The 27,665-nt window shown below is 46.3% G+C and overlaps 3 protein-coding genes across 8 annotated transcripts; 1 reads left to right on the plus strand and 2 right to left on the minus strand.

Annotated features, from left to right (window-relative positions):
• Positions 1 to 873: 873 nt before the first annotated feature.
• Positions 874 to 6,783, minus strand: GEMIN6 (gem nuclear organelle associated protein 6). Of its 4 annotated transcripts, none has more exons than XM_082049918.1 (3): positions 6,689 to 6,783; positions 3,788 to 3,933; positions 874 to 2,133 (listed from the first exon to the last, which is right to left on the minus strand). In XM_082049918.1, the coding sequence occupies exons 2-3, from the start codon at positions 3,913 to 3,915 to the stop codon at positions 1,758 to 1,760; spliced, it is 504 nt and encodes a 167-aa protein (XP_081906044.1). In that variant the 5' UTR covers positions 3,916 to 3,933; positions 6,689 to 6,783; the 3' UTR covers positions 874 to 1,757. The 4 variants fall into 4 exon arrangements, with proteins under 4 accessions (XP_081906044.1, XP_081906043.1, XP_081906045.1 ...); XM_082049917.1 differs by having other exon boundaries at positions 6,605 to 6,732; XM_082049919.1 differs by lacking the exon at positions 6,689 to 6,783 and adding an exon at positions 6,485 to 6,602.
• Positions 6,749 to 14,599, plus strand: SRSF7 (serine and arginine rich splicing factor 7). Its single transcript, XM_082049916.1, has 9 exons — positions 6,749 to 6,900; positions 7,223 to 7,403; positions 7,546 to 7,722; positions 8,608 to 8,682; positions 8,763 to 8,864; positions 9,193 to 9,246; positions 11,284 to 11,328; positions 11,910 to 11,945; positions 12,727 to 14,599. Exons 1-9 carry the CDS (start codon positions 6,873 to 6,875, stop codon positions 12,779 to 12,781), a joined length of 753 nt encoding a protein of 250 aa, XP_081906042.1. The 5' UTR covers positions 6,749 to 6,872; the 3' UTR covers positions 12,782 to 14,599.
• Positions 8,714 to 27,665, minus strand: GALM (galactose mutarotase). 3 transcript variants are annotated; one of them, XM_082049913.1, is made up of 8 exons: positions 27,305 to 27,665; positions 26,727 to 26,881; positions 23,033 to 23,239; positions 21,534 to 21,615; positions 17,564 to 17,705; positions 17,291 to 17,480; positions 17,051 to 17,162; positions 8,714 to 8,849 (listed from the first exon to the last, which is right to left on the minus strand). In XM_082049913.1, exons 1-7 carry the CDS (start codon positions 27,498 to 27,500, stop codon positions 17,085 to 17,087), a joined length of 1,050 nt encoding a protein of 349 aa, XP_081906039.1. In that variant the 5' UTR covers positions 27,501 to 27,665; the 3' UTR covers positions 8,714 to 8,849; positions 17,051 to 17,084. The 3 variants fall into 3 exon arrangements, with proteins under 3 accessions (XP_081906039.1, XP_081906041.1, XP_081906040.1); XM_082049915.1 differs by having other exon boundaries at positions 17,291 to 17,465; positions 27,305 to 27,663; XM_082049914.1 differs by lacking the exon at positions 8,714 to 8,849 and adding an exon at positions 11,957 to 12,764.

The following is a 27,665-nucleotide window of genomic DNA, read 5'->3' on the forward strand; positions in this document are numbered from 1 at the left end:
GGTGGCGCACTTCTCCCGGTGGTTCCCTTGATCGCTCTACAGGTCTCGCATCTTGGGATCGTGGAGGCAGTGAGACCCCTCATGGGCACAGCTACCGCCCAGCCCCAGGCGAGAGCTGGCGCCCGTAGCACACTGGCTGTGAGGGAGGCGCGGGGGTGCAAACGGGGAACAGAGAAGGGAACTACTTGTTCTAGTCACACCTCACACGTGAATCCTGTAACTCAGCTTCTGGCCCTGGTGAGGCTGAAAGTGAAGAGCCTACCAGGCTCCTTATGCCCTGGTGTGGAGGTAGGGAGGTGTTATGTTACTTGTAACGAGCCATTTGCAAGCAGTTCTTTAATCTCTTGAGCTGAATTTATCGTTCAGCCTGGAGAAGGCTGAAAATGCTTATAAATACCACAAGGATGGGTGTCAGGAGGATGGACCAGACCCTTTTCAGTGGTGTCCAACACTATGATGTGGGGCAGTGAGCACAGACTGAAATGCAGGAGGTTCCATCTGAATATGGGGAGAAACTTCTTTACTTTGAGGGTGTCAGCACTGGAACAGGGTGCCCAGAGAGGCTGTGGAGTCTCCTTCTCTGGAGATATTCAAAACACAACTGGACACATTCCTGTGCCATTTGCTTTGGGTGAACCTGCTTTAGCAGGTGGGTTGAACTAGATTCCAGAGGTCCCTTTGAACCCCAACCATTCTGTAATTCTGTGACATTGACTTGACGCTAGCTCTCATGCCAAATACATCCTACCCTCATCCAGATGGGTAGTAAAGACATCTGTGCATTGGGATCTGATGGCCTTTTCATGGAGACACACACAATGGTGTATGGGCAGGAGAGGATCCAAAGTAATTGTAAATAAACTATAGCAGGAATGATGCCAGCCTTTTATTAACAAGGGTTAGACAGACTTTTCAAATGCATATGAGCATGCTAACATGTTTTGGTGCTACCTCATAAAACAACAAATCAATACACTAAGAGAGAAATGGGTGCTGACTGGATTAATAATCTCAGGAATAATCACATAATGATTCTTGCTTTGTGTGTTGCCATAAGCTAAAATCAAAGCAGTAAGAAACACAAACTTATTGAATTGCAAGAAGTTTGTGGTTTTTTTTTTTTTGCTAAAGAATAAAGGTCTTCCAATCACTGTTGCTCTAAAATAACAACTATAGATGAGAATGTTTTTAAAACCATCTATTTGCCTGCACTTTCCCTAATGATTATACAAACTTGGATTTACATTATAATTCATATTCTAAAGCAAGAAAATAGTTGGGGGAGGGGGAAGCTTTTTGAACAGTTTTTCATCTGGTTTGTGAAGTCTAAGTGTCACAATCCTCTTTCTGAAAAACAAATAAATTCTGGAAGCAGTTCAAATAAACTTGACTACACTACATAATTATTTAAATAAAAAGGCAGAGGAAAACACAGTTTAAATTTATCATACATCACCTTTCACAATACTGTTACAAAAATACTTATTAAACTGATTTATCAGCTTAATATTAATAAACTGATATATCAGTTTAATACGTCATTATCCAATGGATTACTTTTAATAAAAAATGGTGCATGGAAAATGCTTTTTGCTTTAAATTTATACTACTTGCTCTATCCCTTTCTTAACATACAAAAATCAGACAAAAGTACCTAAACTCAGCAATTTTGCAGATAGTGAATTTGATACCCAGGACAGTTCCTAAAATAAGGTGGGTACACCGCTCCTAAAGACAACTGCTTTAAACAGCAGGCATCACTGTTGTTTTTCAAGATAGCCCTCTATCAAGCCTTGAACTCGAGACAGAATAATCTCATTGGAGCTGCTGCACTCTTCTGAGCCGTATGGTGGGTCAATAGTTAATAGGCCCGCCACGCACAGCGTTCTTCCTGATTCACCCTGCTCCGTTACGGGGATGTGGTTTGTTTCTAGCCAAGTCTTCAGGTTGTTCTTCCTCTTTTCAAGTTCCTCTGGGCTGTAGGCTTTGCTTTCTTCAGGAGCAAATATGCAAGAAAGTTGTTGCTTCATTTTGTCATCCCCTTCTTTCAGTATTTCGACCTCCTGCACAGCATGGCCCAAGACAACTGTTATGGACACTTTTTCATTGTCCAGGAATGCTGCAAGGATAATACTGCCAAGGAAAGAAGGATGTATGAGTCACTGTATTTAACTGAAAACTGAGAAACACAGCAGAGATTCTTGGTGATGAGTGCTCATTACCATCAGCATAACCCAGATACTTAGGCAGTATGGAGTATCCAGCATTTTTCTTGAAAACATTCTGCTATACCCTTAAAATACTGAAAATGAGGGGCTCTGCATGGAACTTGTGGCTTTGAATTGAAATGACTCTATATACCATCAAGCAGAACATTACTTCAGAAGAGCAAAGTGTACATTAAAATGAGGGCTGAGAATCTAAATATTTTTGTCCAGTATTCCCAACCTTGCTTAAAGAACCTTAAGTCTTCCCGCATTCAAAAGTAATGATACCTTCATACATTCAGCATTTTAAATGCTGAAGGCAATGGTGGCAGCTAACTATCAGAACCTTTTAATGACAAATAATTAATATTTAATAATTTATCATTACTAGAATAATAGGCATATTTTAAAATGAATGTTGCTAGAATAATATACATATTTTTTTAATGTGTGTTGCTAGTTTCTTAACTGAAAACTACAGCTTGAATATTACAATGAGAACACAACACAGCACGTTTAGGCTCAGGCTGTAGCAGCCTGGTCTTTTCCCAAGGGTACTTACATCCCAGAAGTCCTAAAATACAGGTAGGAAGGCAGCTTGTTATATTTCTAGGATCTCTTCCCCATATAGCAATGAAGAGGATCAGAAACCATTTCCTCCCTCTTGTGAGAAGAAAAAATCCAGAATTTTATGCCAGAACTTTGCTAATCTACTGTCGCCACCATTGGTGGAAGTAATGACTTTCTGGGAAACTTGTAATGAAATATGCCTGGGCCATCCCCAGAATCACTCACAGCTGCATGCACCTTTCCTACCAAAATTATAAGCAACTCCAAGAGAAGATTAGTGTATCAGAGCTACTCCAGTGTTGAAGCAACAACCAGTTCTTCTGAAACACATCAGAAGCTGGATGTTTTAGTTTCTAGCCTCCATTTTGTGCTGATGTGGGACAAGCTCACAACTAAAAAGGTATGAAAAAGCTCTGGCAGCAAGGAACCAAATTTCTGCCTATCCCCTGGTGTGTTCTGGCTTTCAAACACTTTTTTCAAGGTACCTGTGGTACCTGTGGTACCACTTTCTGTCAAATACCCTTGCTGATTTTCTCTGCTTCCTCTCCAAAGCAGCCTCTACACTCTGATGGGTGCCCAGCAGGAGGATAAAGCCAGACATCGTTGTGAGAATGCTGGAAAGAGGGTAAGGATTGCAACACCCAAAGCTTTAAAAACATTACCGCCCTCTTTGTGAAGCAGGGCTTGGTATATTATTAAAAGTAGTCCTAAACACATGGGTATCATTTAAAGTACTAACCTCAGGTCCACAATGAAGTCAGCATTAATCCAGATATTCTCTATTCCCCAAATTTATCAGTCCTCTGAGTGAGATTAAAGTGGATTTAGGTGAACTGGCTTCATCAACTACAATATTTCTTTCTCTAAGGCCTTGCCAATCAAAAAAAAAACAAGACACACAGCCCCAACGTGCAGTTTTTGCTCCAGGTAAGTTTGCTTCAGTCTTGGGATCCTTTCCTGAAACACTTTTGTTTTCTTAGCTTTACAAAAATAAAAGCTTTGGTACTTACCTGGCAGAAACTGGATCAACTGTTAAGACCCATCCTTCATATTCATGTTTCTCAACTGCAGCAACTTTCACCATTTTGTTCACGTATGTTTCCCACTCTAGAGGGCTTTTCCTCTGCCAGTCATTCATATTTCCTACATCCAGAACCTAGAAAATAACCAGAGCAATTAGCAGAAGCAATGAATTGTCTTGCTTTGCCCTCCACACCAGAACTTAGTTTGCCTCCAGGTAAAAGATCTCCGATTTGTCTTAAGCACAATTTGTTTTTTCCTAAAAGCAAACATTCACACAAGTGGTTTGCATATTGGTTGCAGTTCTATGATTTCTCACCCAGTTCACTTGTTTTTAAAGACACACAATGAAGCCTCAAAAAATCACTGTTCTACAAACTTAACAATTTCCCGTTGCATCAAACATTCCATTAACTGTTCTGCCCTCCTGCAAAACCTTCAGGAGCACTGTCCCTTGAGGGCAGAAGTTCACCACCTTTGCTGTTTGCACTGGTGCACCCCGTGGGTCCAAGCCCTTCCACTGCCTGGGGATGAGCATTATCCACCCCGATCCCTGCTCTGCCCCCATCTCCTACGGTCGGGCGAGCAGCAAGCTACTGGTCATGACTGGTCAAGCACTACTGATCATGACAGCAAAGCCACCTCAGTCTCAGCTTGGGGCCATACAAGCACTTCTTTCTATCCCAGCATCCCTCCCCCAAGGGGCTGGAGAGAGATGAGGGCAGTGCAGGGAGGACAAAGGACTGGAGACAGCTCCTCCTTTGTCCCTCCAGAGTCTCTGGTGCTGCCATCACCCTCCTATTGATATATTTTCCTCCACAGGAAAACCCTGGCTTTCCCACGGCCCTGCAGCCGTATCCCTGCTCACTGGCTCGGTGTCTGCTGCTGCTTGGTTCCTGACGCTGGCGAGAGCGACTGGAAGTCGGGCCCCTGCCGCTCCCACTCCCCAGCGTGACCGCCGCTTCCTGCTGACACTAAACACACTCTGCCACCACAGTTAAGGGCTTTTTAAAGCACTAAATTCGAGGCTTCTGAGGCAGGGAAATGCTCAGATCTGGAGTGAAGAGAAGTTAACAAACTGACATGAGATAAATGTTTTCTGACCTCCTGCAAAATGAGGGGATATTTTTCAAGTTTTAGATCCTTCTGCATGACAAGAGGGAGACAGAAGATTATGTGATACATTGTTTAGAAGCAGAGTGCTTAGTTTATGTTTATCCAATTCATAGATGTATTGTAAGTAAGAAACTAAACAATTATAACTAACATCATCAATTATTTCTTAGTATAGATGTATGTAAAAATTTTCAAAAATTGTAATGCATATGTAATAATTATGTGAATATAAGCAACGCAAGAGCATCCAGTCTTGGGAGCACTTACGGAGGATGATCCCCAGTGTTCCCCAGCACTGATAATATAAAGAATGCCACTTAACAGTATAATTGACTGTGCTGTTTATTTCTCTGTTTCAGGAGTGTTTTATAAATACGGGTGTGCATGTAAATTACTTATAGTCTTTATATATGAAGCCAGATTGCAAAACAAGGAGGTGGGGTGCATAGCACTTAAATTCACCTGGTGTTCTGTCTCGTGTTTTTGCCGATGCTCCTGGTAGTGCTGAGACTGCTAACTTGAGTACACAAAACCTCAGCTCAAACCTCCTCAAGCAAAGTGTGCATAAACAGGTATAAACACGTGCTGTGTGTATCTGGTCCATAAAAACAAAGAGGTTTTTGCTCCCTGGTTTTGTGTTGTCTTTACAAGTTTTCCTGTGCATCTGTGATGGCGACAAAATTGGTTTGGGCCCCATCCACAAAAGCTACTCTATTTTAACACTACTAATGAAAAGCTTCCTATGGATGAAGCAAACAAGCTGCCGTCATTTCAGTAACTTAGGTGAAAGCGAACATGCAATGAATTTGTGAGCATAACAGACAAAATATCAAGAATATAAAATTACATAGCCTTATTTTGCAGGCTTAAGGAGATAATTTCATTTTTTTGTGTACCTTAAGTTTCAATTCAACTTCCACAGTGCTATGGGGATTATTTATGAATAGTTTATCACACTGTATTTAGTTGTCTTCTTTCAGTTGATTAGAAAGCACAGTTTAGCAAATCTAATTGTTTTCACTATAAGAGCGAAAAACACAATTAGAAAGCTTCTGTTTGAAAAAGAAAAAAAAAAACACCAACGTAGTGGAAACAAGGAATGTGGTTTGGTTTATATATTTATATGCATAGCACATTTTACTTGTTTGCAGTCTAAACTGCTTCCTAAGGGGTTCCCTTTGTGGATCACAGACTGGAGAGTGGTGTATTCAAAGTCTCTTCCGAGCAAAATACTCCAAACTTCTTCAGTTTTCATTCTTGCTAGTCTCAGTATCTAATGGATTTTTTCCCCATTGTGGCCACTGTAGTTATTTAATTGCTCTGAACCACGAAGCCCTTAAGTATTTAATCCTGTCATCTAAGCCCTATCTGATAGATACAGCTCACTCTTGTGGGGGGTTACTGGCAGCTCTCCCACCGTAAATTTAACCTCAACCACAGTCACCCAGAGCTGCACCGCTCTCAACTCAAGTAACTACACCAGTGGCAGCTCCTGGCACAGATCAAGTCGTAAATACAAGCTCCGCTGGTATCGCTGCACCGCCCTCCCAAGCGGGAGGATCGGCACAAACCTGAGGCGCTTCCCGCCGCCCCGGGGTAACGGTGCTTCTCAGGCGCTGCTGCCCTCTGCTCCGGGGGCTCCTTCCCGCCGCGATCCCGATCTCTCCCCACGGGCCTGGCGCAGCCCTTACCGGGCGCCCCCCGAGGCCACGATGGGCGCGGGGCCCCATGTGGCGCTCCCCCGCCCGCCTCAGGCGCCGCCGGCCGCACCCTACCGTCGCCGTGGCAACCGGTGCCCCACTGCCCGCGCTGTCCCCGGTGCGCGCCACCGCCCCGCGCGCATGCGCGCCGCCTCAGGCCGCAGACGCGCGCCGCTTAGGGGAGGAGAGAGCGGAGGGGACAGAGCAGGCGCGGGTGGCGGCGCGTGCGCGCGGGAAGGCGTTTGGCGGAGCCGTTAGGATGTCTCGTTACGGCCGCTATGGAGGTGGTGAGTTCCCGGGAGCGCCGTGAGTGGCGGGCGGCTGCGCGGAGGGCAGGTCGAGGGAGCTTTGCGGAAGGGATGATTACCGCGGGGAGCGGAACGGCCGGCCGTCGGTGAGGGGGAAGGACGGCGAGGCGGCCGTTGCTGCTGCCGCCGCCGCCATTTTGCGTCAGCGGCCGTGGGGAAGGGGGTGCGACCGCGCGTGCCGCTGCTCGTGGAGAAGGGGGGGAGCAGGCCGCGCGGACAAGATGGCGGCCCCCGGGGTGGGTGGAGGCGCCGCTCCCGCGCGAGCCTGGCCCGGCGCTGACAGCGGCTTTGCTCCCGGCAGAGACCAAGGTGTACGTGGGGAACCTGGGCACGGGCGCGGGCAAAGGCGAGCTGGAGAGAGCCTTCAGCTACTACGGGCCCCTGAGAACCGTGTGGATCGCGAGGAACCCGCCGGGGTTTGCCTTCGTGGAGTTTGAAGACCCGAGGGATGCTGAAGATGCTGTCCGTGGACTTGATGGGAAGTATGTGCGCATTTCACATGTTTGCTACAGTTGGTTATAAGAGAAGAGAGATAATCGGGGTTTTGTCTCCGATTCTTCTCCTTTTTGTGGTTCTGCCATGAGCAGTAGCAATTAACTTGAAGCCATCATGGACTTGTTGCAGGGTCATATGTGGCTCCAGGGTTAGAGTGGAAGTGTCGACCGGGATGCCTCGTCGCTCCCGTTATGACAGGCCTCCTGCACGGCGTCCCTTTGACCCTAATGACAGATGCTATGAGTGTGGTGAGAAAGGCCACTATGCTTACGATTGTCATCGCTATAGTCGCCGAAGGAGGAGCAGGTACATGTGGGGCCAGGGTGGCTGGGTTGCTTCACCAGTTCAGTTTTGTGTAGCTCTTGTTAGCAAAGAACAGAATGTTACACCAGCTTTCTTTAAACTTTAATGCTAGAATAAATGTATAGGTTTATATTACAATTTGTTGCTATTTCTATCAAATGTTAATATCTTAATAATCAACCTGGTCAAAACCTTTCAGGTTTCTTCGTTTGAGTCAGTCGCCTTGATTCAGAATGTCACGAGCCTTAAGATTTCATGCTGAGGCGCCTTGCAAATCCGACACTTAAGATCCTCCTAGACCTTGAGGTGATCAGCATAAGAGGCCAGATCCCCTCGAGCCATCTACACGTAGCTTCACCTTATTCTTTAAGGGCAGAAAATTTGAGACGGTGATCGCCGTAACAGTAAATTTGGCTTTCAATTGGGGGCCCCCTCCGGTTTAGAAAGAGGAACACCAGATTGACCACTTTCCCACCTAGAAAAATCTTCTTGCGTCAATCAAGCCTCACCCTGGCTCATTGGGCTGTCAGTTTGATCGTCGTTAGATTGAAGAGAACACCTAGATGCAGCGATCGGCTATAGATACTTCTAGATCGTCTAGATCTACTAGACCTTGGGCCAAAGAGGGTCGACCTGCAGACTTGCAAGGTTTATTTTAAATACGCATTACAGTGTTTTCTATTCTAATGTAATTCTGCAATGTAATTCAGCTTTTAACATTTTTCTAGGTAGTAAAATGCTCAAGACAAGTAGGCCCAGAGATTTTTTTCCAACTGACAGATGCTAGTTCTTTAGTTGTCTGAAATCAGTTTTGACTTCAGCAGGGCCTCACGTGTACTGATTTCTGCAGCTGTTTCCTGATACCTGTTTTCTCTAACCTAAAACCAGGTCCCGGTCTAGATCCCGTTCAAGGTCCCGAGGCAGAAGGTATTCTCGATCACGTAGTCGGAGTCGTGGTAGGAGGTGTGTTTAAGTTTGTGTTTTATTCCTTTTTGCTTAGAAAAAGCCACACCTGTGCAACTTTTTAACTGGCTTCTTTGCAGGTCTAGGTCAGCTTCCTACCGCAGGTCCCGGTCTGTTTCTCCTCGTAGATCTAGGTCTGTGTCTCCTCACCGGTCCCGGTCGGGTTCCTTGAAGAGATCAAGGTAATTATTAGTAATTTTCAATAGGTTGTGTCGTTTTGTTTTGTTGTTTTCATTTTAGTTAAGGGATTCAAAAGGTATTCGATAGCAGATTTCAAAAGTTGTTGACGTCTAGAAATTTACTTCAGTGTGCTTTAAAAAATATCTGATAATCCTAGTGGGATTTACAGGCATGGTGATACAATTAGTTTTGAGGAAATGTCTAATGATCATGTAGGTTTTAAGTTCAACATGTAGACATTAATCTAAGTAGTGCTGTAAGTGTCATCACTTCTGGTTGAGTTGACTTCTTTGATATTGTTTTAATTTGTCTTAATTTTTTAAATTTCAGATCTAGATCAAGATCCAGATCTAGATCCAGATCTGTTACATGGCCCCGAAGCAGGTAAGATCTCTTCCATGATAGCTGTTTATATTTTCAGAAAAAGCTGTGTTTTCTCTCCACTAACTTAGGGTCTGTCATTTTAAAAAGCAGTGCAAAAGACTGTTCTTTCTCTTTTCATTGTTTTACATATTACTGATATCTAGGTCCTGATTGTCATGACAAGTACTGTTTTGATCAGGTTGCATTAACAGCTAATATCGCAAACAAATTTGGAATTAATCATAAAAGAGTTGGGTTTTTTTGTCTTTGTGTGTTTTTGTCTTTGTGTGTTTTTTGTCTTTGTGACAGGCTTGCTTGGGCCACCAGCGTTACAGCTGTTTCCAGCTCTGTTGAGTAACACAGTGTCAGTCTGCAGAATCTGTCAGAATTATTTTGTACCAACAAATTTGCCATAAGAGTGACGATCACATTTTAAAAGAACACAAGATGTCATTCATTAAGTTGTAGTTCAGTCCTTCCATAGTAAGCAAATGCAGCTTGTGCTTTGTACAACCTTGGCAAGGCAGCATGGCTAACATAGGCTGATTGATGTTGTAGGAGAACGAGAGTAAATTGAAGTTCTGCTGTGAAGAAGATGGTACTGCTTTTGCCCCAGCCGATTCATGGGCCTACCATTCTGGTTTGATGGCTTGTCTTTGAAATAAATAACATAATACTCAACCATGAAAACACACAAATAAAGGAAAGCTTTAGCTGAAGGCAGCAAGTTGAAAAGCCTACAGCTGAAGATGGGAGATTCAGTGCTGAAAGGTGGTGGTGGCATTTTCTGAGAGTGAAGCAGCAAGTAATGACAGGAGTTTTTAGGGAATGGTGAGATGGGAGACGAAAAGATGGCTTGGTTAAGAGCAGAAACTCACAGAAACCATCCAGAAGCTAGTAAAAAGAGAAGGGAAATTCCCTGAGGCAGCAGAGCAATGCCCTTGACTGATGCAGGTGCGCTCTTTCTACCTGTTGCTAAAATGTGTTGACTCTTAACACCAGTTGTTCCAATGTGACTTAATCATGGCTCATCACTGTTCGCTATCAGTGAGGAGCAGAAAGCAGCTACAGTCAACAGGCTCTCAAAGATAAAAACATCTTGATTTTACCACCATTGTTTTCTCTTTATAGTACCAGGAGCGTTTCATCAGTGTAAAGGATGCTTAGTGAAATTTCTAGACTCTGTTGTGTGACACCTTTCATTATAAGTAGAGATTAACTGACTGAGGCAGAGGAAATTATAGATATACAAGTACAGAGAAGTGGCAGACTATTGGTACTTAACTCTAATGAAGTTACTGTTAAGCTTCCACATGAGGCAATTGAAAGATGATTTCTTTACAGAAGAACCAAAGGAATGCGTTCTACCTGGAGATGGGCTCTTGATTCGTAAGGAAGACAGACTAAAGAAGTATTACGTGATGCTTGCTGGTTTGACAGTGTCAAAGTGTGCATCAGGAAGTTGTTGTGGAAAGCCTTGGATGTGGAAAGTAGAACACTTCCTTTGGGAACCTAAAAATTTAAGTTATTCTTTAGGCAGTATTAGCGTTCTTACAGTGCAGCAGTCTTAAAGACACATTTTTAACAGTCTTTTCACAAGGGTTGAGACAGATTTTTAAAAATACTTTGAGCAAGTGCATATATAAGATGAAGTGCATTGAGGAGAAGATATTTGGAAGCACATGCTGCCTGCAGCCAGTTTCAACTATAGAGGTATCACTCAGGCCTAATAAAACTTTCAAGTTTAGAGCATGGCTTTTACTAGCTTAGTGAAAATACTGGTCGTGATTTGGATTGTTTATGTATTCCTGCCACCTGTATCCACAAACACCAGTCATCAGCCAGGGACCAAAGTACAGAGCAACATGTGCAGCATCCATTTGAAAAGTTTTCTCCTAAAACTTCCCTGGAAAAGCCCTGCTGTTTCTCAAAAAACTTGCAGGATTCTATCTAACATGAGAATTCTTACACATTTAGTGTGAATCTTGCTGTCTCAAATGTCAGAACATGCATGCTACTAGCTTTCCTGCTGACCTGTGTTTTTATTTCTTGTTTTAGGTCTAGGTCTCATGGCAGATCAAAATCTGGCTCACCGGCTAAGAGGTAAGTATAGAGATAAACCTGCAGTAGTATCTAGAATTCATTATTGTGTTTGCATGATGAACAGAGCCTGGTATTTTAGAAAAAAATCCCCCAAACATGGGTGCCCAGCTAATCTGTTTGCAATACGACTGAGATTATAAAATTTCCCCTGCAGCTATTTGGAATATGTTCCTTACCATCTCTTTGTTTTCATTAAGTGTTTGTAGTGTCCAACATAGTACTGATTTTTTTGTGGTTTTGTGTTCAGTTCTGTTACATTTTTGTATCCATCATATAAAGGGCTTCAGCCTTATTATGTTGTTGATAAAACAGCAGGAATCTGTGATGTTTCTTTTCTTAAAGCCTCACTTCAGTACCACCCCTTGTTTTCCTGTTTACTGAAGACAGTTCCTTAAAATTAATCTCCATGCTAAGTGAACTGAGAATCCATGTCAAAGTTGATTTGAAAACTTTGGTGTTTTAAAGAGCTTCTGGCTAGATTCCCTTAATAATTCCATTGCTATCTAAGATGCTTATTTTATTTAATATCTGAAAGTTCCATGTGACCTTTAAGCTGCATTGATGATATTCTGTTTTGACAGTCGGTCAAAGTCCCGATCACCATCTCCAAAGAGAAGGTATGTTGATCTCCCTACTAATAACGTAGACTCCGTAGAGATGCCATTTTAGTATCTGCAGTGATCTCTGCTGAGGAGTTTGACTGCTGCTTGTAGGAAAATACTGGAAAGGTATTTTGCCAAGATATCTTTGACAAAAATAATGTTGTGATTGTGGTTTTATATCTGGTAATGTATATGTGGTAATAATTTCTCAGGATGCTGATTATGTAGCAGTGTTACATCTTGCCTTTGTCTGGTCCTGTGTTCATTTTAGTTCACTAACAGTTTTATTGCACAGAGCCTTTCTACTGGTGAGCTTAAAAGCACAGAATTAATATGAGAATTCGCTCTGAGTCTCATTAAAAACTACAGTAAGATTTGGGATGAATAGTGTGGAGTAACTTGGCATAGAAGTCAGGAATGGAAGATTGAGATTTATAATCCAAGTAACAGCAGTAAATATTTTTTTTCTCAATAAATTGGTAAATATCTGTGTGTGTATGCATATAGGTGTAGTCACAGAATCAGCAGCATTTTTTCCCTAGTTACAACGATCACATTTAAATTGCATTACAAAAAAATAACAGCAGAGAAATGCAAAAATGCGAAAGTAAAAATAAATGTATTATTTCTAAAAATAAATCATCGACCCATTAACTTTGTCTATAGTGATTGGTTATTTTATTAACAGCCAGTGCTTAAAGGGTGCCAGAGTGGTCTAGGTGTCTGTTGCTTTTTCCTCTGTTTGTGAATCGCAAATGACTACTGAAACATTAACTGTGGATTGTTTTTCTTTCAGTCGTTCACCATCAGGAAGCCCTCAAAGAAGTGCAAGTCCTGAAAGAATGGATTGAAGTTATGACATTAATCTTTTAGGAAGAAAGTTATTTTGCTTACATTATTATAAGGGATTTTGTGGTGTCTTTGTAAATGTAAGAATGTAGATAGAAGAGTATATCAACTAAAATTTGGCATGATCTGGGTCTTCTGAGTTAGTCACACCAATAGACTAGCACAGGTCTCTTTTTATTGTATGAATTAACTTCCTGTGATATGAAAATGTGGGACTTTTTTATTGGCACATTGAAATAAAATGTGTATTTTTAACTAAAACTTCTCTGTAGTAACCCTGCTGCTTCTTGTTAGTATTTGGGTAATTTTAACTGTGCCATGTAACATGGATCAAAAATGTCTAAAATGGGAATGACTACTACCTGGGTCTTCTCAAACTAATCACTTTTTGCATTTATTGTTTAATGGTCTTTCGTGAAAGGATCAGTTTCTGCTTTCTTTGAAAAGGAATTTAAAATCCATCTCTGCCTGCAGATGTCTAAAAATATGCATATGCCCTTTTTATTCCTTTATGATATTTAGCGGGCATTCATTTTTCTCCTTAATTTGGCAAAGGTTACTCTCTGGTGTTTGACTAGTTGTGGTATCAGATGCCCAAAAATTTAAGGATGAGCTTTTATTCAAAACACTTGACATCTTTTAAATGAATAACATCTGCAGAAGCCTCTAAACGTAATAGAAGTCATTAATAACTTGATGATTGCTATGTTTGCTTGTTGCTTTTTTTAGTTCTTTAGGCTATTGATATAAAAAAAAAATTCTTAAAATGTTTCAAGGCATGTTTTCCTTTTTTGGGGGAAGACATCAGGTCATCTGACCTACTTTCTGATGGACCTTAGGAAAATGTGTGAGAAGCAAGAGCAAGCTGTTATTAGCCTTTCTGCAGCTCACTCAAACTTTCCTTAAAGATTCTCACAGCTGACCTCAGGAATTCTAACCTGCTTCAGAAAAAATTGGTATGGTTTTAAATCAGCCCAGATCCTGGAGATGATTTTGTTGAGTTAGGCTAATTTCTTACGCACCTGCAGGATTAATTATTTGTGTATAGGTATATCAAACTCTGTGTTTGTCTTCATTCTGTACTCAAGAATTGCATGATAAGGTACTTCGTTGACACAGATCACAGCGAAGGACTGGAAACAATGTTAGACTGAGCAAACAAACTGGTAGGCAGAGGAGAAAAATATTTTTTTAGTGCAATGGGATGTCTAGCAGAAATAAAGGCCAATTTTGGCATTAAACAAGCACTGAAATGGAAAGCGAGGCCTGTTGTGGCTTCTTATGAAATTTGTCATGGCAGTTTTCTTCCAACATGTAAACCACAGCAGGGCATCTTAAATGAAAAAAAAAAATTACAAGGGGAACTTCAGTCACACCTTGGGTAACTGGTAATATTCAAGAAACAGGTTTCTTGTTAAGGACTTCATGGAGCTTTTTCATCGTATGAGTAAGTAGTCCAGATTCTGCACATACAGTCATGCTGCACCACTGTCTGGTGAGGCTGACTCCCAACTGCTGTGGTGCTTGGGCTCTGCCTCGACCTTAGTGTTTCATGTGTTGGGTGCAATATCCGTTGAATTCCAGTGTTGCCACATGGGGAGAGCAGAGCATGAGACACGTGGCCCTGCACTGATTTAGGAGAAATACCAAATTCCTGTGACTTGTGTTTGGAACATTTATGGGTTGTGCATCACCTGCCCAGTTTCTAGCGTACCTGGTGAGAGGCACACCTAGTCGCTGCTCTGGCATTTCATCACCTTTTTTCTCTTCTGTACTCCTAAGGCAAACCTGTTCCACAATAAACCTGCAGACTAATGTGACAGCTGTACTGGTACCTGTTTTTCAGTACCCAGGGACACTGTGGAACCTGGAGCAGAGGACCCTGCGTTCCTCTAAACCCAGGCTTAGCAGTGAGAACTTCAGCCAGGAGGCAGGGCTGTGCCTGCCAGGTGGCCCTGCCTGCGGTGGGGGTGGCCATGCCCATCGCTGTGGCCATTGCAAAAGACCACCAGCACTTCTGAGGGGCAGAAGGGGAGCAGTGGCAGATCTGGTGTCTGCACTTCCACACAGCTGTGGTGACTAAAACAGAGGGTGGCTGTGTTGCAGGAGTCATCCTTGAACAGGCTGTACAGCTCCAGTTCTCACCAGAGTTTGGTAGGATTTCACCAAAAATCCCACACAGGGTGTATGAGATTTTGATGCCTGGACAAGGGTGTGCTTGTGTGACTGCTGCTGCTCCTGTGACACTGGGCCCTGCACCTCTGGGCAGGGTGTATGTACCTGAGCAGCCTGGCTGAGGGTGGAGGGCACAAGTACCCGAGGTCTCTAGAGCAATGGCCAAAGCTCACAGGGGTGATCACTTCCACCCAGGGTTTGCAACCCAGCACTTACCAAGCTTGGATAAGCTGGGTGTTATTCTCCAAATGATACCAACCCTTACACAGTATGAACTGCAGCTGCATAATGTGTGACCACTGTGCACGTTCATGCATTTGGAGCACCACAGGAGAGTAGCAGGGTGCTCGTTTAGGGGGACAAGGTGGTAGAACTGACTGATGGGTCTACCATATTTGCGAGCCCCATGGCCAGGCATTTCCATTGGGGGCAAGAGAATTCCTGCAGCAATGCAGCCAAGGAAGCCACAACTTGTGCAGCCCCTTCAGCAGTAGTATGGCAGGCGAGTCAGTCTGTGGCATCTCACACAGGGTGCCTGGCCCAAAGGCTGGCTACCCCTCTGTCCCTAGGGAGCTGCCTAATATGATGGCACTGCCATCTCCCTGTCTTGTGCCAATTTTTTATGAAACCTCAGAAACATGGAGGTTTTAATCAGAAAGGGCCCTGTTACAAGGTTTTGGGGATGATACATATTTCATGTGGAAGCACAACATTAAGATGATGGTTTTCCTCCTGCGGTTGTATATTCAGCACTACAGATGGATGCACTCACTTCAGCAACCAAGACATAGCATGGAAAATCATAGAATCACAGAATGGTTGGGGTTGGAAGGTACCTCTGCAGATCATCGAGTTCAACCCACCTGCTAAAGCAGGTTCACCAGAGCAGATCACACAGGAATGTGTCCAGGTGGGTTCTGAATGTCTCCAGAGAAGGCGACTCCACAACCTCTCTGGGCAGCCTGTTCCCAGTGCTCTGTCACCCTCAAAGTAAAGAAGTTTCTCCCCATATTCAGATGGAACCTCCTGTGCTGTCGTTGGGCACCACTAAAAAGAGTCTTGTCCCATCCTCTTGACACCCACCCCTTGCAATATTTATAAACATAAATAAGACACCTTTCAGCCTTCTCCAGGCTGAACAGACCCAGTTGTCTCAGTCTTTCCTCATCAGAAAGATGCTCCAGATCCTTAAACATCTTTGTAGCTCTCTGCTGGACTCTCTCCAGTAATTCATTGTTCTTCTTGAACTGGGGAGCCCAGAACCGGACATGGTACTGCAGATGGGCCTCACCAGGGCAGAGTAGAGGGCAAGGAGAAGCTCCCTCGACCTGCTGCTCACACTCTTCCTAACACACCCCAGGTACCATTGGCCATCTTGGCCGCAAGGGCATGTTGCTGTTTTATGTTCACCCTGTTGTCCACCAGGACTCACAGGTCCTTCTCTGCTCTTGTGCAGCTCTTGCTGCTGGCTTCAAAATAGGAGTTAAGCCAGAGGAACTAGGTCAGCCAGCTGCAATAATCCCAGCACACTGTCTTCCACAAAGCTATTCTGGGTGACCACTGCATACCTGTGCCATTGCAATGCTGCTGTCAGACCTGGTGGCTCTGGCTGCCCTGTTGTCCAGCATGGGAAGGGCAGGGCACCCCTTGATGAGCTGACACTGAGCTGTGGGACAGGTCAGTGGCAGGGAGAGAGCAGCAGCCAGTGCAACTCAGAGCATATTGCTGGGAATAGCTCATATTGTAATGAAAAAACACAATTTTATCAGCATTCCCCAAGATCCACATGAAGATTATCAATATTCGCCTGCTGTATTTTGAGCTGAAACATACCATGTCCCTAAACAAGGCATATTCAGTGCATTTTTACTGCGAAACAAAACCTAATGCCCAGGGTGAGGCTGGACAGAGGGTGTGACCTTTACACAGATCAGATAGTGGCAGAGGTGGTGACAGAAGTTAATGCAAGCAGAAGCCACAGGTGAAAATCACAGAGGAGGAAAAAAGTTCCCAAATGTGATGCATCACCCAGGATGGTTTGAAAGTGCCATTAGGCACCCAGCAGGATATCTGGCTAATGTGCTAGAGGCACTTACCCCTCTCAGTGGTAGGAGTCAGCATGCCGTTTCCTTAAGTGGTGCTGAAGACGAACCATGTGGTGTGGTTGTACTCCTCGCCTGGCTGGAGGAGGGTGTTGGGGAACTGGGGCTGGGGAGAGGCAGCACCACATCAGGGACTGCGAGCACACACCATGCGACCAGAAAGGGTCACAAGGGCACAGCCACATCCCCTCAGTCTTCCCGGGGCAGCACCCACGGGCTGGGGGGACAGCTCACCTTGTTGACGGCATCAGGCCAGTTCTGCGTTTCCAGGCAGAAAGCTGAGTGCTTGGGGTACCTAACGGTGCTTTTGCCCTTCAAGGAGCCATCCAGGAAGTTCCCAGTGTAAAACTGGATGCCAGGCTGGGTGGTGTGAACCTCCATGGTCCTGCCAGTGGGCGGGTGGTGAGCCCTGTTGGGGGTAATGCTGCTGGAGTATGCCAAAGGGCTGGACAAACAGGTGCCCTGTGGCTCCATGATTGGGAGACTCCTGCCAGGGTCCCAGCCTACCTGCCCGCAAGGCGTCGAGCCTGCACCTGCTGCAGGCAGAAGTTGTGGTCGAAGCCATCCAGGCAAAACTTCTGCAAGTGCTTCCCCAGGACCACAGGCTGCCGGAGATCGAAGCCGGTGCCCTGCACTGCGGTGACTTCCCCTGGGCAAGAAGAACAGCAGTGTCAGCCACCCACATGCCAGCAAACACCTGTGGTGCTGGCCCCTGTACAGGGTTCATAGAATCATAAAATAGTTTGGCTTGGAAGGGACCCTCAAAGATCATCTAGTCCAACTCTCCTGCAATGAGCAGGGACATCTTCAACCAGATCAGGTTGCTCAGAGCCCCGTCCAGCCTGGCCTTGAATGTTTCCAGGGATGGGGCATCTACCTCTCTAGGCAACCTGTGCCAGTGTTCCACCACCCTCATTGGAAAAGATTTCTTCCTTATGTCTAGCCTGACCCTCCCCTCCTTTAGTTTAAAACCATTACTCCTTGTCCTGTCACAACACGCCCTGCTAAAAAGTCTGTCCCTTTACAGTACTGAAAGGCCGCAACAAGGTCTCCCCAGAGTCTCCTCCAGGCTCAACAACCCCAGCTCTCTCAGCCTGTCCTCACAGCAGAGATGTTCCAGCCCTCTGATCATTTTTGTGGCCTCCTCTGGCCCCCCTCCAACAGGTCCATGTCTTTCGTGTACTGAGGGCTCCAGAGCTGGATGCAGGACTCCAGCTGGGGTCTCACCAGAGCAGAGCAGAGGGGCAGAATCACCTCCCTCAAGGGTTGACATCCCTCACTTTGGTGAGGCGAGGGGTTTAAGCATTTTTTGTGATCCTTGTGTCATTGTGGTGCCCCGGTTTGAGCAATCTGCCTTGTGGCCACTGTGACTTGGGCTGGGATATCACCACCCCGTCACCCAGCAGAGGTGGCAGCCCGTGGCAACACTGCTGTGCTGAGCCAACACAAAGCAAAGTCAAGGAGCTAAAAAACAAAGGTGGGGTGTTGTATATGTAACTATAGAAGCCAATCAACATAAACTCAAAACTTATTAGTTATTAATATTTATATATGCATAAAATTTATATACATATATCCTCCCAGATCTCTGAAAAAACATCGATGAGATGGCCATAGAGGTGGCCCACCTGCTGGAATAGTGAAAATGGGCTGTATACTGGGACTGGTCCCCTCCTGCCTCAAAGCACTGCTTCAGGAAAAAAAACCTTAAGACCATAAAACCAGCATTTTCTCTCAAGTCTTTTTATAAGACCTGATGTGGGGACACAGCATCCTGTGATAAAACTCTTGTAGTGAGAACAGCCTTAAGACATACTAAACACGGTGCAAAACACAGCCAGCACAATCCAAAGGCAAGGGGTGTTCCATGGAGGAGCTGAGAAAGGAAGGACAGGGAAGGGGAATTTTCCCTCAAGTCACATTTTTCTACCCCTCTCTAAAGGTGGAGGTTTCCAAGGGTCAGCAGGCAACTGCCAGTGTTGGGGACAGTGGTGCAGACATCCCGGCCCCCTTGCAGGCCCCATGCACTGCGCTCCGCTTGCTGCAGAGACCAGCTGGGCTGCAGCTCTGCACCAGTTCTGCTCTCCAAACCTTGAATCAGTCTCCACCTGACATCAGCACAGTTCTGTGGCTTCTGATCCTATCTAAAAGGAGCACATTTACTGATTTCAGCTGTGGAGTGGAAAAACACCTTGAAAAAATATAAACCACTTTGATTTAGGCCCTCAGGTAAAATACAGCAGCCATTGCACGCACGGGCTCTGCCTCTGATAGTTACACAAATCTCATCTTCACTCCAGGGCTAAGAATAAAGAAACAGTTTTACCAGTTTCAACGGCTACATTTACCCAAAACATCAAGAGAGAATTGCAAAAAGCTGGGGCAGCAAGCCAGCCACAATTAAGATGTGATATAGCTCTACAGTGAAAGCAGTGGGGAGAAGCAATGCAGAGGTTTGGTATGGCTTTAAGCTCTTCCCAGCCTGAGCCCGGGCATGACATCAAGCTGAGCAAAAGCCACCTGGACTGGGAGACCCACTCCTCCAGGCACAAGCCGATGCATGCATGCACAGCAGTTTTGGTCCATGAACACAGACTAACTCTGGTTTTAGAAGACAGTCGAGCTATAAAGGTTTCTTGCTTGCTTTTTTTTTTTTTTTTCTTTTAAAGCCTCTTAAGCCTCTCTTCCTCTCCCTCTTGAAGTCAGAAGGCGCACTCAGCAAAGCAGCCCTGCAACAGCATCAGGGAAACACACCTGCCATTTCCAGCAGAGCTCAGTGAGCCCCTGCTTACCAGAACACATATCCCTCCCCACAACCAGTTTATCTCCCGTCGATGCTAGTTGCACTCCGGAGCACAGCCTTGATGCCCCAGACTGGCTGCACAGTGCTGCATCGCAGCTACTCTGTCTTCCCAAGACCTCCAGCATGGCATCATGTCACCTCCCTCACCTGCCACGGTTCAGCATCGCACCCCACAGGCCTCCATTCCTCTAAGCCTGTCCAGCTGGACAAAAAGCCATCACCTAGGAGCAAATCTACAAGCCTGCTTTTTTGACTATTTTAATCTATTTTAGATTTTTTCAAAACTTAAGCCAAACACAGCTGCTTTTTTTTTAACAATGCCTTTCATTCTTAGAAACAATAAAACTTGGTATCAGATTGATTTTGAAATTATGTCAACTCTTACTGCACCTCAGCAGAGTTGCTTATGTGGTTGGAGGGTTGGATCAAGTCACCCAAAGAAGGGGCCCCCTTGTCAGCAGTGGGACTGTTGTCAAGTGCATGTGGTTCAGTGCCTGCTCTCCTGTGTGTACAGGGAACATGTTCTCTGTCTCAGCTTGTTCAGATTATTTAATTTAGTGGCTTGATCATTTATGGGATGGAACAGAGTGGAAGTGGTGGGGGAAAAAAAACAAAACTAGAAAGCCTTTTTTCTGTTCTGCTTTTTATGCCCAGAATCAAGACTGGGTACAAGAGGCTGTCAACTTGCTTCTCCATACTGAGGCTGGAGACAGCAGCAATATCACCTTTGTTTAATTAACCTGCTTAGCATGCAAAACGTGCTGTTTCCTTAACTGGCTTTCGTCATTTAGCCATGCAGAGCATTAAAGACAGGAAAGAAAAGTCTTGGTTTTATGTGGCCTCGCAGCCAGTAGTGCAAGCTCTCCCATCCTGATGAGGGGAAGGACAATGCTGGGCTCTCAAGCATCAGAGATTACAGTAGCCCTAGAGCTCCATGCTGCCTGGCAGCTGCCCTCCAGATCAGGGAGTCTGACCATGTCCTGATGTACCACCGCTTTTATCAACAGCAGCCCTGTGCCTGGAGCATGCTGCTTGCATCTCCCACATTTTACTGAGGCTTAAGAATTCTCCTGCTTTCTGTGGACTTTGGGCATCAGCTGATCTTATGGAAATAAGATTCGTAGAAGTAAGACCTTGACATCACATGGAAAATCCCAGTAGAGAAGTATGATAAGGCCGAATACTGCTGAAGGAAGCAAAGCAGACAAACCTCAGGCCGCTCTCAAAGTGCTGAGTGACCCTCTCTGGTTAGGAACAATGGCCCTGGGAATAATGGATTGGCCTCCAGGGAAATGCTGGCCAAACAGACCCAGAGGCACATGCGTTGGTTCTGTGTTATAGGTAACTTGTCTCCTGGATGTGCCACTTGGACTCAAGTTGCAGCCTTGCATCCCACTTGCCTCTGGCCCCATCTCCTGCTGCTCCTGCCTGCGCTCCCTGGATGGATCTTGGTCTATGCCCTCTCCAGGTCTGGGGCTGGTGACGGACCCTCTTACCAGCATCCGGCTCTGTCACTCTGCTCAGGTGCTGTGGGACTGTGCCCATGGGTGAGGGCCCTACTGTGCCTGGGCTCCCCGGGTCCTGGTGTGTCCCCTTGCTGGGCTGCGCGGTTCCCTGGTACCCACAATCTGTAAAACTGTCTCCACCATGTGCCACAGGTCTTGTGCCACTCACCAGTAGGGATGTTGGTGTAGTCCACAGGCAGGTAGGAATCTGCTTCAATAGAGATCTCATGGTCGTAGATATCCTGTGAGCCCTGCAGGAGTATATAAAATACGGGCATTCCTGCTGTGGCCCTTCCACCATTCCAACAGCCCTAAGCACACCCGGGAAGCGACTGACCATGGCGGTGCTACAGCTGATCTGGTAGTGGCTGTGGAACCTCCTGGACATCATCCTACCTTGACCTTGGGGACAGGACAAAGGTACCAGCAGAGGCAAAAAACTGCATGGGACCTTGGAGCTGTAAATCCTGCAGGTCTGATACTATCAGTAGGAACTTGCACCTTGCCAAGCACTACCACCTTGCATATCAACCAGTCACAACACACTGGTTGCTGAGCACACAGAGATGAGCAAAAGGGGAAGGAAGCGAGTACAGGGAAGTGCAACCCATCCTCCTGGCTCATCTCCTGCAGCGTGAAGGGTTGCACTCCTCTTGCTCTCCCGCAGCCTCGGAGATGCTGTCAGGCAACCTGCTGGGCTGGAAGGGGAGCACGATCAAAACTGAGCTTGCATATCACTGTCTAATCTGAGCAGCAATTTCATGCCCAAAGGTCTCCTGTTCCTCTGGAAACACGCCTGAGTCGCATACTGTAGGTGTTGGTATTACTGCACTACTGGGGGACAAACGGAGGGTAAAATAACTGCACAGCTATTAATGGGGCAGTAGCCTGAGCAGACCTGCTGCGTGGAGGGGCTGGGATGTCTCTCACTAACACTTATAAATGTCTTAGTCTCACAGCCAAGTGTGACTGCAGCATCCCATCCTATTCCTCTGCCCAGCAACATTTTATTTCCCTGATCCTTTTCCTCCAAGCCCAGTTATAGACAGGGTGAGACTAAAATGCAGCTGCAATACAGTGCCTGTCTAGTTGGCAGGACACTGGACTGGTGTGTGGGAGCCCTTTGCACCCTGCTACTGCCCCGCGCTGCAACCTTGGCTGCCTCACATCCCCTTTCCATGATGTTTCTCCTCCCCATTTTGACCTGGGTGTTTTGGAGCTGCACTGACTCTGGCTGGCACTACAGGCCCTGATCTCAGCTGCACGATCCATCCAAGAGCTGTTATCTCAGAAGCGCCAACAGAAGACAGCTAAGAAATGCCAATCCATTACTAGGGCATACCAGTTCTGCACCTCCTCTGTAATCTTCCCAAGGGAGTTGGATAGATTGAAACTTCCCAGTTACACACAAAAGGAGAGTTAATATTCATGATGGGCTGTCTTTGTTTATGATGCACTGGGATAATGCATCCTCAGTTGGGGTCTATGTGATTCAGCCCTGTCCCAGCTCATAGGCTGCTTGCAGCCCATGATGCACAGATGCAACCCCCATTGCTGTATCCCCAGACCAGCATGTTGGTCCAAATGATCCCACAGGAAACCCATGGGTCCCCAGGCTTCCTTCCCCTGCATAGTGTCCCTCCATGGGCTTAATCTCCCTATGCTTACCTGTCCTGCAAGGTTGAAGTATGCGTGGTTTGTCAGGTTGATGGGTGTTGTCTTGCTGGTCTGGGCTCGATAGTTGATGGCCAGCTCCCCACCGCTCAGCATGTAGGTCACCCAGACTTTCAGGTCACCGGGGTAGCCTTCCTCACCATCAGGGCTGAGCCGGTAGAAGCAGACACCATTCGGGAGGACCTCAGGGCTCCAGAGAACCTGCAAGGAGCGTGCCATGGATGGGATAGTAATGAGAAACATGGTGCCCTTCTCTCTCGACCCAAGGGACAAAAGGTACTCAAGGAACAATACACTAAACCAAATAATTTTTCAATCATCTTTCCTGCCCTTACTCCTAGAAGAAAAAAAAGTCCAAACCATCTCCTTCTCCCTATGAAGGACTAAAAATCAATATGCCCTTGTTGAAAAAGGGAAGCGTGAGAAAACACAAGCACTAGCCTGCTCTTTGTTCAGCCAGGGCCAGCAGCAGTAAACAAGTTTTTCACTGAGCAGCCAAACAAATAAGGCAGTTTGCTTTGATGGGGGTCTGTCCATGTTTAAGAGGGTCCATGTATTTGATTTTTGTCCTGCAGCTGGACTTATTCCCCCTCCCATAGATCTCTTGGTGTGCAACATCACCTCAGCAAGCTGCCAGCACACCGTAAATTTAGCTGCCCAGGCAGCCTGTTTGACCTTGGCTACGGCTCTGATGCTAAGCAGATGTGTCCGCCCTTGCAGGACAGATGCGTGACAAAAGGTGAGGTGCTCTGGCTCTGGAACTTTGCATTTACTTAAGGAAGAGTCACTATCTAACTAAAGAGGACAGATCTAGGGGTAGGGACTAGATAACACTTTTGAGATGGCCCCTTTATGTCCTACGCAGAGATCGCAAACAGAAGGCACTTGCCAAAAGCCAACATTTTCACCAAATGTGGGAACTGAGGGTGCCAAATGTGATAACCAGGCTGCCAAGCAGGTCCTCCTGCACCAACTACAATTTGACTGCAGCTGTCACTGCTGTGGGGACACTGTGGTTTTTTATGTGCATGTCTATTTAAGTTATTCAAAGGAAAAGGCTATTAAAGGCCAGTAAGCATACAGATACCACTATTTTTAAAACTAAGAGGGTTATTTTCTGAAGTCCCCCAGTTCCCCAGCAGTGTGGCTGCAAGCTTCGATGTCATCAGACCATAGACTGACTGCAGCACCGAGGTCTCCAAGATCTGGAAAAACCCACAAGATGGCCAAGACAGTCACAGCCAAGCGTCAGCGTGTCTTGTTTTTGTTAGAGCTGACCACAGCTCTCTGCACAGTGACCATCACCTGGCTGGAGGAGATCTTGAGCAGGTGCTGAAGCATGTCCCGTGGCCAGAGGACAGAAAGCCCTGGTGGAGAGGTGTCACTGCCTTGTCCCCACCAAGTTGGGGTGCCTTCAGCAAGCAAGGGGAAGAAGCAGAAGAAGAGATCACATCACCTGCCAGCAGAAGACAGCCTGGAAGCCCTGGGTGCAAAGGAGTGCATGTTTTCAGCTCCAGCTCACAGGAGGTCAGGGTATATAAATAAATTTTAAACCAAATTGTCCTCTTCAGGGGTACAACAGCCAAGTCACCCCAGTACTCCCTTTTTTCCTGAGGCTGCTGAGGAGAGTTCACACTGCACTGCACTGCTCAGAAGTGAACTTTTTTCCAGACACTCTGAATTTTTCCCTGTCAGCCTGGATGTCCTTTCACAAAACAAAATATTAACCCAGGAATGCAGCTGCAGTAGCACACTCACATAAGTTCCACTGGGAAAACACTGAGGGAGCTGGGTCTCTTTAGTTTGGAGGAGACTGAGGGGTGACCTCATTAATGTTTATAAATATATAAAGGGTGAGTGTCATGAGGATGGAGCCAGGCTCTTCTCGGTGACAAACAATGGTAAGACACAGGGCAATGGGTATAAACACAAACACAAGAGGTTCCACTTAAATTTGAGAAGAAACTTCTTCACAGTGAGGGTGACGGAGCACTGGAACAGGCTGCCCAGGGAGGTTGTAGAGTCTCCTTCTCTGGAGACATTCAAAACCCACCTGGACACATTCCTGTGTAGCCCCATCTAGGTGTTCCTGCTCTGGCAGGGGGACTGGACTGGCTGATCTTTTGAGGTCCCTTCCAATCCCTAACATTCTGTGATTCTGTGATCATCTACTTGCTGGTTAAAAATGCAACTGATCTGACAGAGTCCAAGGTTTCAGAGACTTGTGAACCTGCTATACAATCAGTAGGGTTACCAGTAAGGCTTTCGAGAGAGGAGATTCTCTGCTGCTCTTACCACTGTTAGCGCATGGATGGTATCTGGACTTCAGCAGCAGCTCTTGGGTGAAGATAGGAAGAGTTGAGTGCCCTGGGGCAAGGGAAAGGTTATTTTGTCTCAGGAGGTGACAGGGAAGGGCTGGGGAGGGGACACAGTGATGCTGAGGCATTTTGCAGGCCTGATCTAGTCACCCACTGCTGTGAGTCAGAGCAAGAGCCCAGGGTAAGCTGTCACTGGGATGAAAGCATCATGGAAGGACGTAATGCAATAACTTCACTGAACCCACTGCACCACCCTGTTCTCCCTGTGCTCAGGAGAACTGTCAAAAGCAAGCAGCATTGAGTTTCTGCAAACCCAGGGCCTTGTGATTCTGGGAGGAACTATGGGCAGATAACAGCCTTGAAACCACAGGCGTGAATGAGTCTGCATGGATCACTGCTCCCCAGGAAACTTTCATTTGGCACTGGGACAACTACATCACCCACTCCAGGTCAGTGTGGCTGGCACCTCGGGAGCCTCCATTGTGCATGAAGCTGCACACCTCACCACCACGTCCAGACCCAGGCCCTGCAGGAGCAGCAGCTTGCCCCAGGACAACCCCATCAGAATTGGGCTCATGAGGCCTCAGGGCTCGTAATGCAGAAGAAACACAGCAACCCTGGGTGGGTGTATTGATCTGCTGGCATGTATGAAGGTTCTACAGAGGGATCTGGACTGGCTGGATTGATGGGCTGAGGCCAGTTTTATGAGGTTCAACAAGGTCATCAATCCAGCCAGTCCAGATCCCTCCGTAGAGCCTTCTGGGTCCTGCATTTGGGTCATAACAACCCCATGCAACGCTACAGGCTTGGGGAAGAATCGCTGGAAAAGGATCTGTGGTGTTGGTTGACAGCTGGCTGAATATGAGCCACCAGTGTGCCCAGGTGGCCAAGAAGGCCAATAACTTCCTGCTGTGTTTCAAGAATAGTGTGGCCAGCAGGACCAGGGCAGTGATTGTCCCCCTGTACTCAGCACTGGTGAGGCCGCACCTTGAATACTGTGTTCAGTTTGGGTCCCTTCACTACAACAAAGACATTGAGGTGCTGGAGGAGAGAGTTCAGAGAAGGGCAATAAAGCTGGTGAAGGGTCTGGAGCACAAGTCTGATGTGGAGCAGCTGAGGGAACTGGGGCTGTTCAGCCTGGAGAACAGGAGGCTGCGGGGAGACCTTATCACTGTCTACAACTACGTGAAAGGAGGTTGTAGCATGGAGGGGGTTGGTCTCTGCTCCCAAGTAGCCAAGTGATAGGACAAGTGGAAATGGCCTCAAGTTGGATATTAGGAAAAATTTCCTCCTGAAGACATAATATCCTCCACCATAACCCCACAGGCTGTGTGCCAGAGAACACCGGGACCCATCAGCCTGATTTTTACCTTGTCAAATCCCTTGGCTCCTCCATGCAGGCTGTTGGGCCCATTGTTGAGGAACAGCTGATACTCCTTCCCATCCACAGTGAACCTCCCTTTTGCAATCCTGTTGGCAACACGTCCCACGACAGCACCAAAGTAGGGGTGCTTCCCCAAGTAACCTGGCCAGACAAACAGCATGCAGTTAAATGGAAGGATTGTTCAAGGACCCAGAGGTGTCTCTCTCTGCTTTCCCCCACTACTAAATAGGTGACTGCAGTCCCGGCATTTCACAGGACACACAGCTCACTAGTCACGTGCATCTTTTATTAAAACAGCCTTATGGGATCTTTTATCCTCTGCAGATTTGCAGAAAAGGCCTCTGTCACTGCCGGTTAAAGCGTGACACAGAGCCACCCAATTAAAGAGGCAATCCAGAGCCACCAGTGCCCCATTCCCTGCCCATCACAGGACAGGCAGCCGGAGTTGTATTTATTCAGCCCACAATTTGGAGGGACCCTTAGAAGCTGATCGTGTGGCAATAAAACAGAAAATAATTTTTAAATTGCCTTATTATTTTTTTTAAGAAACAAATTTAGACCCACCTTGCAAAGTGTCAAAGCCTAGGACAACATCTGAAAACTCTCCATTCCTGTCTTTTGTCTCCAGAGCAGCGATTATGCACCCTAAGGACAGGATCTCCACTTTCACGCTGTCCGACTTTAACACGAACTTTTCCACCACTCCTCCTCCTTCCTCCCGGGGCATCTGCCCGAACACCTCCCGCTTAACTTCGGTCATTGCTCCCCAAAATTTGTCCCTCCGCACCGCCGGTAGCGAAGGACGCTGAGGAGGAAGCAACGGTGGCCGGGAGCAACGACCAGTCCAGAGACCAGTCACCACAACCGCATGATGGCGGCCCCGGGCTGGGAAGAGTCACGCCGGACATGAGCTGCCCCGGCCCGG

The sequence above is a fragment of the Streptopelia decaocto genome, assembly GCF_964273445.1.
Source record: "Streptopelia decaocto genome assembly, chromosome: 3".
NCBI lineage: Eukaryota > Metazoa > Chordata > Aves > Columbiformes > Columbidae > Streptopelia > Streptopelia decaocto.

Coding starts and splice junctions, on each gene's coding strand:
- GALM (XM_082049913.1), bottom strand. CDS start 27,500: ATGACCGAAGTTAAGCGGGAGGTGTTCGGGCAGATGCCCCGGGAGGAA. Junction 23,240..26,726: donor GAGCCAAGGGATTTGACAAG/GTAAAAATCAGG, acceptor CGCTCCTTGCAG/GTTCTCTGGAGCCCTGAGGT. Junction 17,163..17,290: donor GGCCTGATGCCGTCAACAAG/GTGAGCTGTCCC, acceptor GCCTCTCCCCAG/CCCCAGTTCCCCAACACCCT.
- GEMIN6 (XM_082049917.1), bottom strand. CDS start 6,643: ATGGGGCCCCGCGCCCATCGTGGCCTCGGGGGGCGCCCG. Junction 3,934..6,604: donor GTGGCCTCGGGGGGCGCCCG/GTAAGGGCTGCG, acceptor GTTATTTTCTAG/GTTCTGGATGTAGGAAATAT. Junction 2,134..3,787: donor GTTGATCCAGTTTCTGCCAG/GTAAGTACCAAA, acceptor TTTCCTTGGCAG/TATTATCCTTGCAGCATTCC.
- SRSF7 (XM_082049916.1), top strand. CDS start 6,873: ATGTCTCGTTACGGCCGCTATGGAGGTG. Junction 7,404..7,545: donor GTCCGTGGACTTGATGGGAA/GTATGTGCGCAT, acceptor GACTTGTTGCAG/GGTCATATGTGGCTCCAGGG. Junction 8,865..9,192: donor GGTTCCTTGAAGAGATCAAG/GTAATTATTAGT, acceptor TTTAAATTTCAG/ATCTAGATCAAGATCCAGAT.